General features: G+C 36.4%; 1 protein-coding gene across 3 annotated transcripts in view; it reads right to left on the reverse strand.

The window, feature by feature from the left end:
* Positions 1-20,089, reverse strand: part of GABRA1 (gamma-aminobutyric acid type A receptor subunit alpha1) — a 42,784-nt gene that overhangs the window by 3,780 nt on the left and 18,915 nt on the right. For all 3 annotated transcript variants that reach the window (XM_049829329.1, XM_049829328.1, XM_049829326.1), the window contains exons 5-9: positions 15,423-15,643; positions 13,708-13,790; positions 8,983-9,126; positions 3,116-3,268; positions 297-499 (exon numbers count right to left, since the gene is read on the reverse strand). In XM_049829329.1, the coding sequence (XP_049685286.1) occupies positions 297-499; positions 3,116-3,268; positions 8,983-9,126; positions 13,708-13,790; positions 15,423-15,643 (804 nt within the window). The remainder of the gene's footprint in view (positions 1-296; positions 500-3,115; positions 3,269-8,982; positions 9,127-13,707; positions 13,791-15,422; positions 15,644-20,089) is intronic.

Raw genomic sequence — 20,089 nt, forward strand, 5'->3', positions numbered from 1 at the left:
AAAAAATACATATCTTCTTTCTCCTTAGTTGCACAAGTCAAAATTTCAGTAAAGTTTTTAATTACTAATAGCATTAAATATCATCCAGCATGTCAGAAGTAGTATTCAGGTACTCAATGTCTAAGTAATTACTGTTTATGCGTAGAAATGCTGTGTGCGAGCACATGAGGAAACTCTTTTGGAATAATTACTTACTATTCTAAATAATAAGAATTTCTAACAGGCTAAAAAAACCCCATATAGTGATCAAGGTCGACACAGTATGACCTGTTGGGATCGATATTAAGTGGTGTTACCTTTTCAGGAACGACACTTTTGCCATCCCATGCATAGCCTCTCTTTGTGAAGTAATTCACTGTTGCAAATTCGATGAGTGCAGAAAACACAAAGGCATAGCACACTGCTATAAACCAATCCATAGCAGTGGCATAGGCCACCTTGGGGAGCGAATTCCTTGCGCTGATGCTCAGAGTAGTCATTGTCAGGACAGTTGTCACTCCTGCAAAGCAAACAATTTTAGTGTCTTTAGAGCAGAGACTGTATTTTGTACTTCATTTCTTAACTGTTACAGTAGATGAGAAAGCCTTGTCTTCACCCTTAATTCCTATAAGCTTCTCCACTTCAGTTGCTAATTGAGGATATCAGATTTCAAGTTCTGTGGAAATTGCAGGATCTTCAAAACACCTTTTATACCTTTATTCTTTGACATTGTTGTAGTCGAATAAAGTTGGAATGGTAATAATATTTTGAGTTGTGGATACTACTTTATGCTTCCTGGTATTTGGAGAATCATTGTTGCGGTTCCTTATTCATGCCCCACAAATTGTCCTACAGATGTAACAAGTTAACATTTTTAGTTCTTTCTTGCAACAGTTCTAAGATATTTAGCTGGAAAACTAAAAAACTTGTTTTCATTCAGCTGATTTGGTATCAATATTTGCTCCTTCAAATGTACTAAGCTTTATGTGATATTACATTTATTTGAATTGATAATTTTACAGATTTCTGTCCCTTTATTCACTAATGCCCTGAAAACACCAAAGAATTTATGCAAGAACAATTATAATGTAATTTGCATTTCTGATATCAGAGCTTCTCACTGCTGATCAACCTTGTCCCTTAACTGACCATCGAGAGAAAGCAGGACTATATTGAACTCACTCTGCTTGCAGCTGCTTGAAAAAAAAAATCTACAAGTGCAGGCTTAGACATTTACATCAAATCACATGTTCACAAGTTACCTTGACAACTGCAATGTCACATATTGAATGTGTCTTGCGAGTTCATCTTCGCTGCACTGAGTGTTAGTGAAAATGTGCAGTGGTCTAAAATAGGTGAAGTAACGAACAATGTTTTTATGTGCTGGTGTAAAGAGCTTGAATTATTAGTGCCTAATGAGGAAGGAATTTCTCTTCCCTAAGACAACCTAATCTTGTCTTTGACTCATTACTAGCGAGCTTATGTTTCTCTTACATAGTAGCAAAACAGGATTTATAGTTTTTATTATCTGTGACACTAAGTGGACAAGAAGATTTAAGTTGTGCTTTTGTATGTACCTACATCATGCAAAATTTTCTGAAACATTGTGTCACTGCCATTAAGAAATGAAAAAGCTAACTTGATACATAATGATGGAGTCAACAGAAGACTATTTACTAAAAAAGCGTCTTCTGAAAGGAAAACTTTCAGAAATGTGTGGGTTCTCAAGCCTGTGAAGATAGCAGCTTGAATATTGTGTGGTATTATATATTAGTCATTGTGAGACTAGGAAATTTTGTTCTCCATCTAGGGACAATGAAGTACAGCATTTCAAACTGATGATCTGACATTTCTTTTTAAATGGCATGTGTAAAAAGAGGTAAAATAGTTACGATTTCAATAGCTTTGACTACAGAGGCTCATAAAAGTCCCAGGTTAATTCTCAGTGAAGTTGATGATAAAAATTCAGATCTAATTTTAGATGTTAATCTAAACAATATTATGTAAATCAAATTTAATTATACTGTGGTCTAAACCATTCTTCTGTAAATGCACATCTGTATAGCAACAGAAAGCCTCTACTTGGTTCATGAGGTCTAAGGCTATGCAAGTTGTGATTCATTTCCAGAGGCACTGGGAAACTAAAGCACAGCTGTGAAGAGTGCCAGAAAAGGTCAATAAAAATAGCTCTCATTCAACAAGAGTTTCAGAGTCTGCATTTCTCAACATCAGGCCTTGTGACTCTCTGGCTTTGCTATGTCCAGTGTAAATGGCTAAATTCTCTTCAGCAAAGCAGAAGGGCCCATGGCGTCCCACCCCAGCTGTGCCCTAAGGCAGGGAAACAAGTGTAAAAGCCAACTTGGCTGTGTGTTCTTCCACCTCCTCCAGCCAAAGGTGCTCAGGTGTCTCATTGGAACATCACTAAAAAGACTAGGTCACATAGTAGAAATCTCAGGTTCTATTTTCCTTAACTGAAGAGTTGTTACTTTTTTTTTTTTTTAATTATGTACTTGACTTGGATTAATATCTCCAAAGTATATGCTAGTTGTTTGTTTCTAATTTTAAGATAAGCATTTGCAAGCTGTGTTTAAAACACTAGGGACCAACTGTATAAACTTAAGAGTCCTTTAGCTTGCCTTCTTACTACATTCATTGAGTGCATCCATTCACCACTGTAAGCACAATAAATTGTCACTGATTTGAACAGGAGACCTTTAGCAGCAGCCTTAGAAAGGGACTGATGAAAGAGATTTTTAAGATAAGAATTTTCAAAGGGCCTAAAGATGTCAAATGACCAACACCTATTGATTAAAGCCTTTTTGACAATCCCCACCATGAATGTCATTGCCATGGTCAGAAATGTTTTATTCATATACTTATTGTTTTGGAAAAGTTGAAGCATAATAGATTGCTTAAGAAATGTTCAGGTCTCTTTTTACAGTCAGTTTAGAAGCTTTGGACCTTAAATCAGTTTCTGCTACATCTTTGCAATTAAATGTGTTAACTATTGTGTACTGCACTGCGTCCAGGCTCGTGTTGTTCTCCAATATCGTGTTAACGCATACCTAGTTTTACCATAAAATTTCTTAAATCTGTTTGGCTTATGATTGCCAAGTGGTCTGTAGGTCTTGCTTACCAAATACAGTTCTTGCTGGAACAGATTCTCTATTAAGCCAGAAGGACACCTGTGACAGTATCACTGTCATGATGCACGGCAGGTAAGTCTGGATGACAAAGTAACCAATCTTTCTCTTCAAATGAAAATGCGTAGTCATAACAACATATTCCCCTAAAAACAAGAAGAACAGGAACATTAAAGCTTTTATAAATATACAAATTAGAGGGCTTTATAGAAAGTATTTTTTCATTATATTCACCCCTATTATAAAAAAGTCCTCAGATCAAATTGGGCCAGCTCTGAAGAAAACATTTAATAAAGCAGGTTCTGAAGTTCCACTAATAATACACAACTAGACAGTTCTGGGAAATGCTAATTAAATTTATATCTTTTCATCTCTGCTGAGTAGTGAATGAATGTCTATGTTTCCTGGTGGCTGTTTAGGCCTCTTGTGAAAGGTCTTATTTCATTAGAAGATGGAAAACCACCATAATATACACACGTAAACACCATACAAAGACTAAATCAAGACAGGCACTCAGAAGTGTTTCAGTCAGGCCAGGCTCAAGATGTAATTGTTGGTGTGATTGTGTCTGCATTACCACTGTCTGTGCTTTAAGTACTCTGAAGATTAAGTGTTCCTGTTCTACTAACTCAGTACTTTACTAAATGATTATTCTCTCCTGAAGTAAATGGACAATGCAAGAATAACACAGAACACTTACATTAGCACTAACTTTTTGGGTGCTATAAAAACATGTGAGCTGGGTATTCTAATTGCAATTGAAAGGAATCTTATGTATTTATATAACTCTATAAACCCTTCCTTCCAGAGCACAGGAAATAATGCCTTGTTTTCAGATCATTATTTACATTGTTGAAAATGGATTTTGAAAAACAGTAGATTCTCAAAAGATCGGAAAACCTATCGTTGTGACTTTTTTTGGATTAGATTGATTCTTCTTGTTATGCAATAAACTTTATCTTAGGAAAGAAACAAGTGGACATGTAACTGAATGGAAACCTCTGTCTAGATTAGAGATGACGTGAAATTACTGTTGTTCTATTTTAAAATGTAGGCAGGTAGAAAGAGAAAGTTGCTCTTGTAAAGGAAAAGCTTAAATTGGATTGAAAAACTATGTCTAGACATTGACTGCTTATGCACCGAGCACGTCAAATGCCCTTTTCTTTAATTCAGAGTCTAGAAGAACATTCATTTGAACAATCTTGCTCAATGTATAATCCTGAGGAAAGCTTATAAATAAGATGTGACAATACTCCTGGTATGTTTCAATATAAAAGACAGTAGCAAAGAGGGAAAAGAGAATCAATTCTAAATTGAGACGTGAAGTAAAGGATACACAAGGAAAGGGTTTTTTTGAAAATAGGACTGGCAGAAGTATTAGAGTGGGCATTATTACTTGAATTTTGCTCACCTTTCTTTAACTTTCACTGAAATAACCTTCTTTTCCTCTGTACCAGGGATTATGATCTTATGAAGGGTGCCAGCCTTGGCTAGAAAAGCCAATAATTAAATTTTATCTACTAAAATATGATGTGGGTAGCTATTTTAATGCAATCAGATACAGAATACTTACAACGGTATGTCAGAATTAATTCAGTGATTGTAGATGGCAAGCTAAGAATACAGAGCGAACACACCATTGTACTCTGAAGCTTTATTTAGCTGCTTGAATTATCAAAGTATTTTTAACCTCTGGAAAATGAGAACAAGATTCAAAGCATAAAGGCAATTAAAAAGACAGGGATTACTCTCATCTGTTAAGCACTGCAGCAGGTCTGAGCTAAAGGCAGCTAAAGGTAATGCCATGAGGAGCGAATTGGGCAAAGCATAGGCCTAGAAAACTGCCTACAGTTCAGTTACAAGGCAAAACCATGTTTGTAAGTCTCCAAAGTACCAATGGACTGCAGTTATTTATTAGAAGATAGCAGATCTTTGACGAGATTTATTTAAATAACTGCAAGACATGAAAAGTACTCCAGTTATTTACTGAATCTTCAGCTTCCCACATTTTATGGCTGGCTTTAATAGAAAAGCATAGCCACATTCATGACAGCCGCTGACCACTAACTTCCCAGCAATTCCTCTGTAATTCTGTTTTCAAAGGTTTGTAATTCAGCCATGAAATTCCCTACAAGCTAAATTTTCACATAGCTCTTGAGCAAAGTATTTCCTGTATTTGGTGTCTGATTACTAGGCTTTCACAAATTGTGGCACAAGTTGTAGCTTATGCATCTTACATTCTTTTATTCTCTTATCCAAAGAAGTTAGAAAGAAAGGTCTTTCTTTTTAGCTTCCTTGGAGTTCCTAAAGTTTTCTACAAATAACTGTGTTGAGCAGATAAATTTGTTTTTCATTTTATTTATTCCATGAGTTTTAAATTAGTTTATATGTATTACACAATATGAAGCATTTAAAAGTGGTCACACACCAACTCCTTCATCGATATTAACTTAATGTTTCAAATGATTGTCCACATTTGAATACTTCCAGGGCTCTAGAAGAGTTTGTGCCTGTGCTCAACACTTCTGTAGCTACAGTTTTTAACCAGCCCTTAATTCTACAGTGTATTACAATAATGGAGCCAAATGCTCAGGTGGTGTAAACTAACGTGTGTCCCTAGAAAAAATAGGTGATAATTCAGTAAAGTTACATCAAACCTATTACTCAGTGTTCTGTAAACTATTTGTAATAAACCCAGTGTATCTGGTGAGCACAAAAAATTAATATGCATCACATCAGACATAAAGTTAGGGGTGGGGACTAACTTTTAGCTATAATAATACTTTTTCTATCACTGTAGGTAGGAAGTAAGGCTTTCCTTGCCTTCAGTTTAAAACAAAGTATTTCTCATTTACTGCTTATGCCATGTAACCTAACAGAAAAACTTAAAAACAGCGTCCTCTCAGCACATTTACAGAACATCAGAAGAAAAATAATACTATTGTGAGTATAAATCCTGATGATTCTCAGTGCAAAGCAATGTTTTCAAGGTGGCAAAATAATTCCATGTAAATAGAAACTTGCAGGAGCCCTTTAAACATCTGTTAAGGAAGAAAATTAACTCTATCTCAGCCAAAACCAGGACAAAGGTGCTTACAAAAAAGATAATTTTAAACTCTTTCTGTGTCAATGTGAGTCAGTTATTGGAGAGGGACAGGAATTTTACATATAAGTAAAAAAAATGGATGACTGGACTCTCTGCTTAAGCAAAATAGCAGCAACAACAATTATTTCATTTACTGAATACTATCTTTAAGGCTGTAGTACCTGCACATTCCATTGCCAGCATAGATGAATAACTATACTATAAAAAAGTTTTAGTCTTTCAATATTCTCTTGTCACAAAAAATCAATATTGGTAGTTATCTTGTTCTAGATTCAGAAATAATGATAGCAGATGGCCTACTGGCAAAGAAAGAAAGGGGGGGGGGAAAGGACTTCATGGATTCACCAAATAATTGAAGAGTTTTGAGAATGTTTAGAGTAACCCAGTTACACCCAAATTCTTGGAAAATACATCTCTGGAATTCCAGACAACTATAAATATCATCTTTAAATTGCCTAAGATGATGTAGATTCCTCTAATGATCCACAGAATCAGCTGCACAAGAGCTTCATTTTCTTCCCTAATAAAGGTGCTGGGAACTCTTAAGTGAGGATTGCCTTCAATTCCTTTGGTCGTTTTGTCAGATGAGTCATCATCCACAACTCTGAAAGCAGGGAGGGATTTCATAATTTTCATTACATATGTCATATCTTAAAACAGAGATGATCAGAGGACAAAGATACGCTGGAGGATTCTGTTGAGACTAGCTGCCCACCTACCTGAATGGGTAGAAAAGTGATTATTAACCACTTCTGACCCCCACCATTATTTTGGGGAAGCATTTTCCTTTCCAAAGCAAATCAAGAAGAATTTTTCCTTGAGACATTGAATTTTCAAGAAATAGATGTGTTTCTTCCACCACCGTATATTCTTATCAGGTAGTAACTAGAGAGGATTGCAAGTTTGGTACTGAAAATATTCTTTAATAGGCTTATTTTTAGTCTTGCTAACCATTGTATTTAACCATCTTTGCAATGTTTTTCTGTATCTAGACAATAGCATCTTTATTTCAGCAAATATTTACTGTATTTAACTTTATAGACAGGCATGGTAAAGTGTTTCTTCAGGTAGAAAAATTAGGCAGAATTCAAACCTATGAAATATCATGGGCAAAACAAAATATTTTTTTGTTTCTTCATGTAAATGCATGAAGAATTTTTATGCTGCTTGTTTGCCTTCAGTTCTGTTTAAAAATATATTAGCTGCCTTTCTTAACAATTCATAGGGTGCTTCTCACATTGCTATCTAATAACCCTGAACTATATCTGGTATTATCTATTTGGGTTAGATACGTTCCCAAGCTTATGAGTCTCTTCTGATTATCCTGCTGCCCTTATAATGCATCCAGCAAGCAGAGAATTGGCGATGAGCGCAAAAGGGCAGGCACACAGGTTGGCAAGGTCTCTCTGAGTGAGTAGCTTTGGAACAGAAAGAGCAAAGAGCTTGAGATCCTTGCAGTGCCTCACAAATCCTATTGACTTTTCAGCACAAGGGCAGCTGGGGTGAATTATTGGCTCCACAAAAGTCAATGTCAACATTTCTAGCTGTGGCCAGGCCAAGAGTTCTCCCCTTTTCTTTTTACTTGTCTGATGCATGCCTCTGTGCTCAATAATGGAAGCAGTGAATCTATGGGAGCAGTTGTGTTGATATTGTTCTTATGCAAAGTCCTTATTACTGCTATCCCATTTCTTATATGATTATATCAACTAAACAGAAGCTTCCAAGCAGTAACCTGAATATCAGTCTACTAGAAACTTTTTCTGTGAGAAATTTTGTTGACTTAATAGAGCATATGAATATATTTTGGCAGGCTAAATAAAAAAATCAGACATGAATTAGGGTTCACCTTAAAGTGCCTCACCTTTCCTTAAATGTTCATTGATTTTACAAATGACATATTAGATGACATAGTAGAAAGTTTGGTTTATGCAGGTATAAGCATACTTCTCTTGTTCAGTCACAACTTTGAGCACATTCAAAGCAATACAACTACTTCTTCTAATGCAGTGCTTCTTTTGGTCCATTGAACAGTCAATCTAGTCAACACTTTGAGCTCTTGTTCATGCCCAATGCTCATTTTCTTACTGTATTTATGTCTTCATGCCCCTTCCAAATTATTAAAAAAAAATAAAATTACATGTTGAAAGAAACACTGCAAAGTGAAAAAGCAAAGGTTTTTAGCCAGCTTCAAGGTTGCAGGTATGTAATACTATAAACGTCACCTATATTTCTGTAACTCATTAATTGTTTTGGAGTTAAAGCTGGTGCTAACATTGAGACACCTAAATCCTGTTTGGATGTTCCAGATGGTTTTTATTTTGATTACATATTTTCTTCACTTTCTAAATACCTCATTGAGAGACTATATGCTTGCTTTTAGCAACTTGTTTCACTGCCTCCAGGAATAAGATCTTTGAGGATTCATATTCTTATACTATTTTTTTAAGCTTATATATTAAGTAGGTATACTAATAAGTATATGATGAGTGCTTTTTTTATAATGTAAATTACGTTTTTTTCTGGCTAGATCTGTCACTATAGGAAGGTTTTTAATTTTTCAAATATTTTACCCACCAGTTGAAGTAGGAAAATAATCCCAGGATATGTTATCTTTTCAGAGTCATGTTTTCCTAATCTGAACCTGATATGTTGCAATTTACCTCTGTCACTCTTTCGCCTTTGTATTTTTTTCCTGCTCTAAATTACGTTTTGGCAGTTAAATATGACCCTTCCCAAAAAAACTTTTTCACGGACCTGTACTGGACTGAACAATTCCAGAGTCCACAGTTTGTCCAAGCAGATCGTACTGGTTCAATCGGGAGCCATCTTCAGCCACAACCACTGACCTTGCTGGTTCCCGTGTCCATTCATACACAACCTCTGCTCTGGTATAAGCATCTAATTTAAAAGAAACACACCGCATTTCAGCTTTGCACCTTCTATTGCCATATGGCTTTATCAGAACAATGTTTTGAGCAGTAGTTTGAATATTAAATTCTCCTTAATTATCTGCAGAAACCCACAACTAGTTTACTGGAACTTTTTATCTATGCGAAATATAACTGATTTTATAGGTCTTCCCACACAATGATTAGCTAAATATCTGCTGCAGGGCTAGATTAAAGTTGGTCCTCAATGGCATGAAAATCTTTCTCTCCCCTACATGGCTCCTACCTGTGTAAAATCTGAGTAACCAGAAGTGAGAGCGACATGTGGAATTCCATAGTCATGTGAGAACTCCAAATCTTTTTCTAACTTTCAACTACTATCAAGAAAAATGAGTTGCAGTCTTTTCAGTTTGTCATAGTGTGGTGTTGTCTGGGCCACTGTAAGAAAATAAGTCCTCCTAAGAGTGGCTTCAGTGATCTTATCATCAGCCTGGCTAGAGCTCTCCATTTGGTTATCCCCCCCTCACACTGTCCTTGCTGTATAACAGGCAAAGCAGACATTTCTGAGGCTGCCTAGGCTTGAGTGAGCTTAAATCACAATTAATCTATTTTTTTGCTTTGGTTATTACTGGGAAATGCTCACACTCCAATTCACATTTATTTGAGTCTTGAACAAAGCAAGAAAAACACTGTGAGCTCTCCAAACCTAAGTAGTCTAGTATGATATATAAATAATTCAGTAGCATACTACATATGTCATCCAGGTGTTTTGTGCTGTTATTAGTATGTTATTTATATTATTTCAGGAATCAAACTATATATAATATTTTTAATCTTAGTCCCATAGTAAAATTCTTCATCACTTTGCATAGTCTGGAGTCTGACAGCTCTTGCTCTGAAAAGTTAGGGTGGGAATTAGTTGTTTACATAGAGGTACCTAGTGCCATTCTTCACACCTGAGTATCCAAGACATGTATGGGACTGCATGTGTGATCAGAACCTACATAAATCTTGTACCCACCAAAGGCAGCTGGAAGCCAGATGAGACATCTTAGGGCATATAAAACGGCACTAGACTCCTACCTACAGGATGAGATTTTCCCTTTTTTTCATGACTGGCAAGCAGGAAAGGAAAAGGAGGAATGTGATTCACTTGACCTCATTTGTGAGTTAGTAATTTTATCTTATCAATGTAAGATCTAACAGCAATCGAAGAGGTGGTGTCGGATGCAGTATGCTGGTAAATTAATCGCGTGGCATTTGATCCTGCAGAAGGGTGCTTTTACCCTCAGACTTCTGATTCCCCAAGCACTGTAACATACACATTGCTTTTGAGAATCAATGGTAAATGGAAATCTACATCTTAATAATTCTGACCTTAAAAATAATGGTCTCGGTAAGTACAAGAATTGGCTTACTAATCTAGTCACATAAAGAAAGAGTGGCAATAATAATATTAATTTTCAACCATTCAATTTGTTCTGGAGCGTGAGAGTAGTTTGGAAGAGAGAGGTCTGATTTTCTGAGCTGCAGAGAACCACTGGATTGGGTCAGAGGGAAGGGAGTACGCTCATCAGTGCTGGAAAGGAGCTTGCCCTGCCCTCTAACTGCCAGATTCGGTGCTCTGTTCAGCTTCCATCCTCAGCTTCCAGTTCAGATATTGCATAAGTAGCAACACAGCCTTTTGCTCCTATCACTGCTGCTTTCCAGAGTGGCCTTAGTTTTAAACTGACAATCAGATTTTTGTGGCAAGAGTTGAGGAGAGCATCTGCCTTTCTGATTTTGTTTTGTCAACATATGGCTTTTTGTTGTTCCAGAATCTCTTTAGCATTTGTCACATTGAATTTGCATTGGAATAACCTCTAGCTTAAGCTGCTATTTTGGCAAATCACTTTAGCCTTGGAGCTGGGTCAAACATTTATTGGCCTCTACAGGATGGGCAGAGTCCATAGGAGACATGCAACTCCTTCAGCATGAGGCTTTTCTGAATCCAGCTCCAACAAGTGATGAGTAACAGTGGAGGACATGGAGAAACTCTTATGTAATTTAATCCAAAACAAACAGAGCTGGGCAAACACCATCTTAGGGAGCTACTAAGTGTAATATTGTAGTCTGCACTTAAAGCATGGCTTTCATGACAATTAAATGTCTTTTTCAGTAATTTTTTCAGTCCATTAAGGTGATTATAATGAATTGCTTTAGTTGTTTGACAGAAATGTCCCCAATGTATTTAAACATGATTCCCACTGAAAAAGTCGCAATTAAATATAATAACTTCTTTTCTACGTACAACAGTGAGTCCCATTTTCATATCTTGCTTGGGTCCAGCCATTTATCCCATGGGAGATATTTCTATTTATATCAATACCTAAATATTGAGACAAATATTCTATAATCTGATAATTATGACATATAATCTGATGAGAAGGAGGGGAGAGTGAATATTCCCCATGCCATGTTTGCAGTAAAACCACGTTACAGAAGGAGTTCCTCCCCATGAGGATCCCAGATTAGAAGCTCACCTGAATTCGGTAGGGAAATGCAAAGTTTCCCTGAAAACTCCTTGATTTTGTCTCATGGCCCTTCCCAGCATTTGGAGTTACTTGTTTTGCTAGGTCCCATTTAGGACAACTGGCATGATAGCCAGTTAGTGTTCAAAATGAAAAAATAATTAAAATAGCCTGTACAAGATGACAGACCACGCCTGCACTCTGAACTTAGAATGCCAGTTATCACCTCTGACTTTATTGTAAGAAATGGTGTTTCAATCAGAAATATCACTGATTTATTTTCTTTGTTAATTTAAGAAAATTATGGATATTATGATTATTTTTTTTCAGGATAAAAAGAAAACTAATTTAGATACAAAAGATATGCAGATACATTTGCATGTCTTTTTGCTGCCTTGTTTTTACCTTGTGGTGTGGTTCTGGAGTTCAAATCCATATTATCTATCTCTTTTCATTCATAATTTCTACATCTCTTAATCATGTAATTGAGGCAAGATCCTAGCCGTGCACTTAGTGAATGAAGAGTACACTAATCCAGGACACAGTGGGCCAGAGAGAACTCAATGGAAAAAAATAGGAACAATTTTTTGACTAGGGAATATCTGGTGTTTAGGCTGTGGCTCAGTGATGCACAGATGTGGCGATAGGTGTCTTATCAGGTCTATAAAAATTCAGTGTAGTAGTTCACATTTGTTCAGAAACTGTTGATGGTTTAACTTTGAATTAACAGCTTTTATGCACGATTAGCCATCTTCCTACCTCCCAGATCCAGCATGCAGTCTGTGTAAACACTTTAATGTGCATTTCAAAAGAAATTCAGTCCTGTGACCACTCCTGATCTAACTGGGAACTCAGGTGCACAGGTCTCCTGTTATTAATCAAGAATGTACTGCGGCTATTTGCCCTATTATTAGATGGAGTAAGGCTTCCCCCCAACCCCCTTCTGTTTCACAGGAGATTTGGAAAGATTTATTGGAAGTCCTGTAAGGAAAATTAACATTCAAGGAGTAAACTATTCTTGTCAGTTATATTCCAAGTTTGTATGAACTTTGTGTTCTCTAAATCTTATCTAGGAGGCTAGTAGCTCTTTAAAGACAAAACAGTCCCTTCATGGTAAACGTAGAGCTATTCAGCCCAAAGTAAATTATCACTCTGTCTGGTACCATGTGAAGAATGAATTGGGTGTTCTGTTTGTTGACTTCTAAAATTGATCAAGCCACTAAGTACCCATTATCAGTGAAACGACCCATTTCTACTAGAAAAAAATAGCCATTGAGGAAACAATTTGTACACTATTACATCTTCCACGCATTTTTCTTCCATATTTGTGTTGAACCAGCTGGACTAAAACAGCTCTTCTGGTTTTTTTTTTTACTTAAAGAGCTGAAGGGGAGATATATTTAATTTTTAAAAATATTACGTTCAGCTAAGTTTGAATATATCAGTGTTAGGTTGGTTGCTATTCAAATTAAACTTTGGGGGGAAAGTCTCAGTTTACAGAAAGCTTTGTCAGTTATTACACTGATTTCAATTACATTACATTTTGTCCAGTATGTTCTCTAATCTAAGGTTACAAATGCTGAACGTATGGGACTCTATTTGAAGAGTTGTGAGATTTTTACTTCTAGAAATGTTGCATGATTGTAATATGAATATTTTATAATCTTAGGCAAAATTTTGCTCTAAACATGCCAAGAGTATGGTAGAGGAATTGTTTTCACCTAAAACCAATTCAGTCATCCGTGGTCTGTATTACTTTTCTCTAACATTGATTTGGGGTCTTAACACAATAAAGCAACTATAGGATTAACAACATTTTCTACGTGACAAACTACTTTTCTAGATGTTCAGAGCACTGTCATTTTTCTCTTTTGTGAATGTCCAGGCATGACACTGGAGGATATTTAAGACACATCGAAGAGGTTCATTATATTAAATATAAATATATATAAGAATAAAAATACAACCCTGCCAAAAAAGTGAAAAATACACAAGATTAAAACCTTGAGGTTTTCTCAGTTGCAAAACACTTTTGTAAAGTGGCCTAAAAAGGGAGAAACCTCAATGTAAAATAAACTTACAGCTTCCAAATTTCAAGGGGCAAGCATGTGCATCCATAGGAAAGTCTTCTAAATGCATTGGACATTCTGCTCTCACAGTCAATCTATAATGGATTAATGAGCAAAAGGACACATTTATTCTAGTTTCATAGAAATAGCAAATAGACTTCTATTAAGACACATAGAATAAGTATAGCATAATATCTGTTATGTGATTAATTAGCAGCTAGAACTGGACCTGAATTGTCTGGCTGGGGGTGCTGACAGGCATGTGTAGACACAGCAGTGTGACTGGCTCTGCCCCTAGACCGTGTTTCACTTTACGGCAGAGACATGCTCAGACTTCTAACTTGGAGTGAGGGTTAAAATCTATTAGCAACTGAAATTGCTTCCTTGGTGCCATCGTTAAATTGGCCCACTCTGGATGCTCAGACATTTGCTGAAATCATTTCATTGCCATCAGCTTGGGTGCAAATGTGTTTCTCAATAAAAGAGATTAAATAAACTACAAACATTCACATACCAGACATCAGCAAGGAATGAACAATAATACTTGAATACTGGACAGAAGATTGTATTAAGGCACTTGCGAAGGTTAGCAAATAGAAATGGTTATGGTCAAAAAAAGAGACATACGTGAACAATGTGCTGCCAAGATAGTGTACTTGTGGATTAAATCCCTAATAGCCAAGCATTTAGGAAGACAAGAAAAATTGACTTGGACTTGTGTAACTACCAGTCAAGCAGATTCTACCCTAGCCTAGGCAGTCTTGAAAAATGTTGTGGAATAAACTGAACACATTTGACAGGCTCCCAAAAGCCTGAAGACTTGGTTTTGTCCAAATACTTGTACTGCTTTTAAAAACATCTTTAAAATTGTTAAAAGAAAACTCAGTGTTTGCCTATGTACTGAGCTATCCATCTTGACTTTAAGTCAACAGAATCGCTTTATACCTTGTTTGATTCCACAGGAGACATAAGCAGGGGATGTGTAGCTCTGTAGAGATGACATACCATTTTTTTTCATTGTTTAATTTGCAGTCTTTTAATCCAGAATTTTTCCATGACCGTGTATCATAGTTATTTCAAAAGGATTTAACTCCTCTGCTGACAATTGGATAGCTAAAGTTCAGTTATCCATGAAGAGAATAATATATTTCCAGTAAGAGTGGTGCCAGCACAAAAATATTTTTTTTCTCCTAACTTTCCAAATGCTTTAGTGAATTGTTTTTCTTGTTATGAATGGAATAAGAAATGTCTATTTTTAGACTGTCAAGAAATATCAAGAATGGGCAATGAATTCCATGCGCATCTACTAGTTCTTAGAATCTGCTTTCTCTAGGATCCAAAGATTAAAGATCCCTTGTACGCGATCTAGTAGTCTAGAATATATTAAAATTTCATGCTTTGTTATATTTTGCTGATGGAATCCTTGAAAGCAATTCCAAATTAAGGTCCTCTGCAAACTGATGGATTCCTAACACTATAGGGAACTTTTTAAAATCAAGCATTAAGACACATCCAGGGGGAATGTGAAGGTAGCACAGCAGGAGGGGGGAAAAATAAACACTGCAAATGCCTCAGTTTGTCCATCATTCCATGGCCTATTGTGAAAATAATTACTAAGGAGAAATCAAATTATGCTCAGAAAGGAACCTGTTTCTGTTTGGAAAATATGATGCTTTAACAACTTAAATTGTCAAACTAAATGAAGGATATAATATTTTAGGGCTCACCTCATTGTATATAGCAATGTCCCATCCTCTGTAATTCGTAATAGTTTATTTGGCATCGTCATGTTATGAGCCACTGACTTCTTTCCATTGTGGAAAAAGGTATCAGGTGTCCAAATTTTGCTGGCCATTAAATTATTTAACCGGAGAACAGTCATAGGTCCTTTGAATTTTAATCTCTCATCTTTCCAGCTTTGACGGAAAAATACATCTATAGTGTATTCCTACATCAATTCAGAAAAAAGGGAAACACTTATGATGCCATATGTTGCAATATGAGAACTTGAAAAGTATATTCTTACCGTTCCCTAGAAGCAAGGTGACTATTAATGAAATAGTAATTATCAGAACATTTATGCTCTGTATTACTTACAATGTACCTGAAGCTGGTTATTAAACAGTTACAATATCATTACTGTGTTCACCAGAATAAATGTTAGGGAGACTAGTATATCAAAAGTTAGACAAGAATTTGAGATATAATGTAGTGGAAACAACACAATTCACCCTTTTCTCACTTTTCCTTCACCTTCCATAAAACTGTAATTTGAAGCTGTGGATATGTAGCCAGTATGCGTAGCACAGGAAATTATGTCTCAGAATAAAACAAGCCTAGTGAGACAGGGTCTTACTAAAGCCTTTTGTTCTAAGTGTCTCATTAGCATAAACATGTAGCCAACCTGCAAAAAGTTCACAGTTCACTAAAATCACGTGGTCTGATTTACAAGACGAGGAATGGCTCACTGGGCCAAATCATTGGACTACAGAGAGCACAAGCAAAGGACAGCTTTGAACCATGAGTTATAGTTTGGTTATACAAGGACGGGGCCAATGGGGAAGGATGCAGTGGCTGACTCATTGTACATGGGGAGGATCAAAATAACCAACACTCACTACGAAATGAAAGAATTATTTGTTACAAAGCAACAGGAACAAAGTTAGGAGGGAGAGGGTGAAATTAGGAAAAATATGTTTGAGTATTATACGTAAAATATAGATGTATGTGGAGTGAAAGTGTGAAAAATTCCTGTGGATGCAGTACAGTATAATATTTTCCCAGGGAAAAATTCCACTCCAACGTGAAAGTTCAGTATGGGATTATCCTGGCCCTTCGATCATTCATGGCTACGATATTGTGATAAACATCAAAAGCAGCTATCCAAACACTGTTCAAAATTACCATTTGGCTGAGAAACTGAACCTTTGCTGAGGTCTCCTGCCAATAGAGATGGCAAATCCTAAAATAAAGGGAATTCCTGTGTGTGAAGGCACACACAGCTATAAGGAAAAGAGCTGCCCCAAGGAATATGTTAGTAAACATTCTGGAATGAGTGTGCAAAATCTCTGGGGCAGACTCCCTTAGACCTTCTTTTAACAAATGGCAACACTCCGTACAACATAAGAAAGTATGAGCTTTTTATTCCTCACGCAACTATCAGCAAATAAGAATGGTGATTCTTATTGGTGGTGTGTTTTTCCTGGTTTTAAGGCATGAAATCCCTAAATAAATTTCTTGTGGACATGGAAATGTTGTAGTTCCATGGGGTGTTCTTACTTTGGGTTTGTTTGGGTTTGGGCTTTTTTCTTGGTTTTGACTTTTTTTTGGTTTGTTTTTTTTTTACATCCCAGACCTGTGAATCATTTTGGTGCATACTTAATTTTATTTCCATGGTTTTTTTAATCATGTGCTCAGTGAGCTGCTGAAGTGTGGATTTGTTCAGTCCCAGTGACAGCAGTTCTGCACTTATAGCCAAGTACTTCAGAATTGTGATGGGTTGGGGCCTTAGGTTGAACTGTGGGCAAAATCTTGTCCCAAGTGTGCAGTAGAGCACGAGAGAAAGAGGTTTAAAAGGCAGTAGATGGCATTAAAATATTGGATTTGTTCCATGTTTTACTAACTCCGAAGAAAATTTCCTCCTACGCACATAGGAAAGGTAAAAGACATGCCCAGAAGGTGACATCAGTTCAGTGTGCATGTAAGCCATTCCCTTTTTATCTCTTTCAACTGCAAAGGAGGAGGTGAGTGGGAGGTGGTACAGGTTGAGAGAAGGGAGTCTGGTTCTTCACTTTATGCAAACACAAGGTTCTTACGCTGGAAAAGAACAAAAATTCTGAGCGATTTGATAAGGGACCTGACAGCATAAGATAAAATTCAATTAAAAAGTAGCTGACAGGTCATGCCTGGCACAGACTGAATCTTTCTCTATCCCAGGCTGTTGCATCATATAGGATTAATTCATTTTGGCTGAGATGTCTCAGCTCTTTAGCTTTCACTACCCACTTTAACATGTACAATATTTCTCCTCAAATGAATCCTGACAGACAGCTGATCTTTAAGATCAAGTCATCAGATACTCTGATTAGGGCTTCTTCTACAGGAGTGTGCCATACAGAACAAAGGAACAGAAGGATTTTCTCCAAACCATGTACTACAGCGGTGGTCTATGTGCAAACGTATGAGTGAGATGAAATTTGGAATAAATTCTCCACACTGGAGGCTCTCCAGTCCTTAGTGTGCAGTGAAAGAAAGAAGATTCCTATCTGCACTTTGGCAGTAAGTTGTATGGTACTGAATAGTTATAACACTTTGACTTAAATGTTCTCTAATTTGCTCATCTGATACCTCTCCCTGGAGACTCTTTATTCACAGGGTAGACCACACTGTGGTTGGTCTACATCAGACGAGGTGCTGTACAGGAAGGTAGCAAGATAGAAATTTGTTCCTGAAGAGCTTACAGTACAGAAGCAGTGGGAATGAAGGTTTACTAGAAAAAAATATTCTGTCTTTATGAAAAAAGTTAATTTTAAAATGCTTCTTATTCCAAATAATATACATCAAAAATTTCACAAAAATGATAGTCATGTAAGAATAGCCAGTTTTCTGTTGATTAGTTCAATCCACCATCTGAGAGAACATGCCTGAAAACCTACAAAATTCTTCCAAAAAAAGATGTTTTTATTTTAAAAAGTGCTTTTTTCCTGTTTAACTTTATTCACAAATTTAAGAACAAGCCAAGACATTCTCTTTATAGAATAACAGGTTATATCTATGCTGCTCTTAAAAGAGTGTATTGAGAGTGGGTAGGAACACCATGTACTCCCTGATATATCAACCTACTATCTATATAACTGCCTCATTGGATTCCTGCAAACAGATGGTCTAGGTATGCTGATGTCTCACTGTGACTGTAGTTTTGTAACATATGGCATCAGCTGGAATAGCTCATTGCCAGTTCCCAGCCATCAGTCCTGGGCTCAGAGAGCAGCAGCGCATCGTTCCCTCAGTGTGCCAATGCAGCTGCTTGCGAGGCCTCCCTGTGACCAAATCCCACACTCCTGTCTACGCTTACTGTCAATCTGCTCACTGGAGCAAATCTGGGGTAGCCCTCAAATAATGGTGTCTATGACCAACGTGTAGTATGCACAGAGGACTTTGCATTAAATGTACATTGAAATGAATATAAACTTCATATTCTGGTAAGCTCTTCATTTTATCTTTCTGTCTCTGATTTCACACTTCCTTAAGCAAAAGAGTTAGCATGAGTAGGCTGCACACACGTTACTTTTCAGGGGAGGTGAGTAGGAGTTTTACACTAAATACTTTGCTGTAATTCCTTAGTTTTCAAGACATATCAACACCTGCCTGTGTGTTTCTTGGTCACATGCTTTATTAAGAGACTAATGAATTCTTTCTCCTGTTTAACTAAGTGAAAATCAGGACCCAATGTGGTATGGGTTTTTAATTTTATTTTTTTGTTTTTTTGTTTTTGTAGGTAGTGATCACTTATGCTATAGTAATTCAGCTATACTGACTTACAGCTGAAGTCAATAATTTATTTTCAAACATACCTATTCCTAATTCTGAAAGTAGGTTATTTTTGGCTTCACTATTTTATTCTTCCTTAAAACCCTAATTCCACAGGAATATCAGTTTGTCCTAGGAATGTCAAATTAGCTTTACCTTCTACTTAATAATTAAATCACCTGAAACTACAAAGTGTAAGTAGATGCTGAAGTCCAAACATTATATAGTCCCATATAATTCATCAGGCCTATCAGTTACTCTAAACTTATGTCTACATGTAGGAAAGCATCCGTGTCCATTTGTTTATTAGACTGACATTCACTGTTGGAGTTTTCTAGTAAATCTGACTCAACAGAGCAAACAGTAGCTTAGCCAGCTGACTTATAGGAAACAACTCTAATAAATATTAATACAAAGCATACATTTACCTGCATATATATCTCTCTCACTCTTTTTTTGTTCACTTCCCACAAGCATGTATGTCCAGCCCAATACTTTAAATTACATTAATTTTCATAATAAGAGACCTGTCCCCAGAAGACAGGTCTCTGAAAAAAAAGAAGTAACCTCAGATCACTTACAAACTGCAGCTGCTAGTTTCAATTCAAAAGCTATTAAATGAAAAAAAAAAAAAAGAAAAAAAAGAAAAATTTTAGTCACATGACTGTGTGTGAAGTTTTCGGTTTGTCCAGTGGTGATTGGTTACCTATTTCAAGACAGAAATGGGAAAGCAAGATGAAGTGTTTTGCTGAACCAATTACCAGAATACAAATGGTGGATGACAGTGGTTTCTACCAATCTTTATTCCAAGGAATTTACCCTCTTTTAATGTATAATTTAGAGTAGCAGGTAAACATTGTAATTT

Source organism: Accipiter gentilis, chromosome 26 (assembly GCF_929443795.1).
Source record: "Accipiter gentilis chromosome 26, bAccGen1.1, whole genome shotgun sequence".
NCBI lineage: Eukaryota > Metazoa > Chordata > Aves > Accipitriformes > Accipitridae > Astur > Astur gentilis.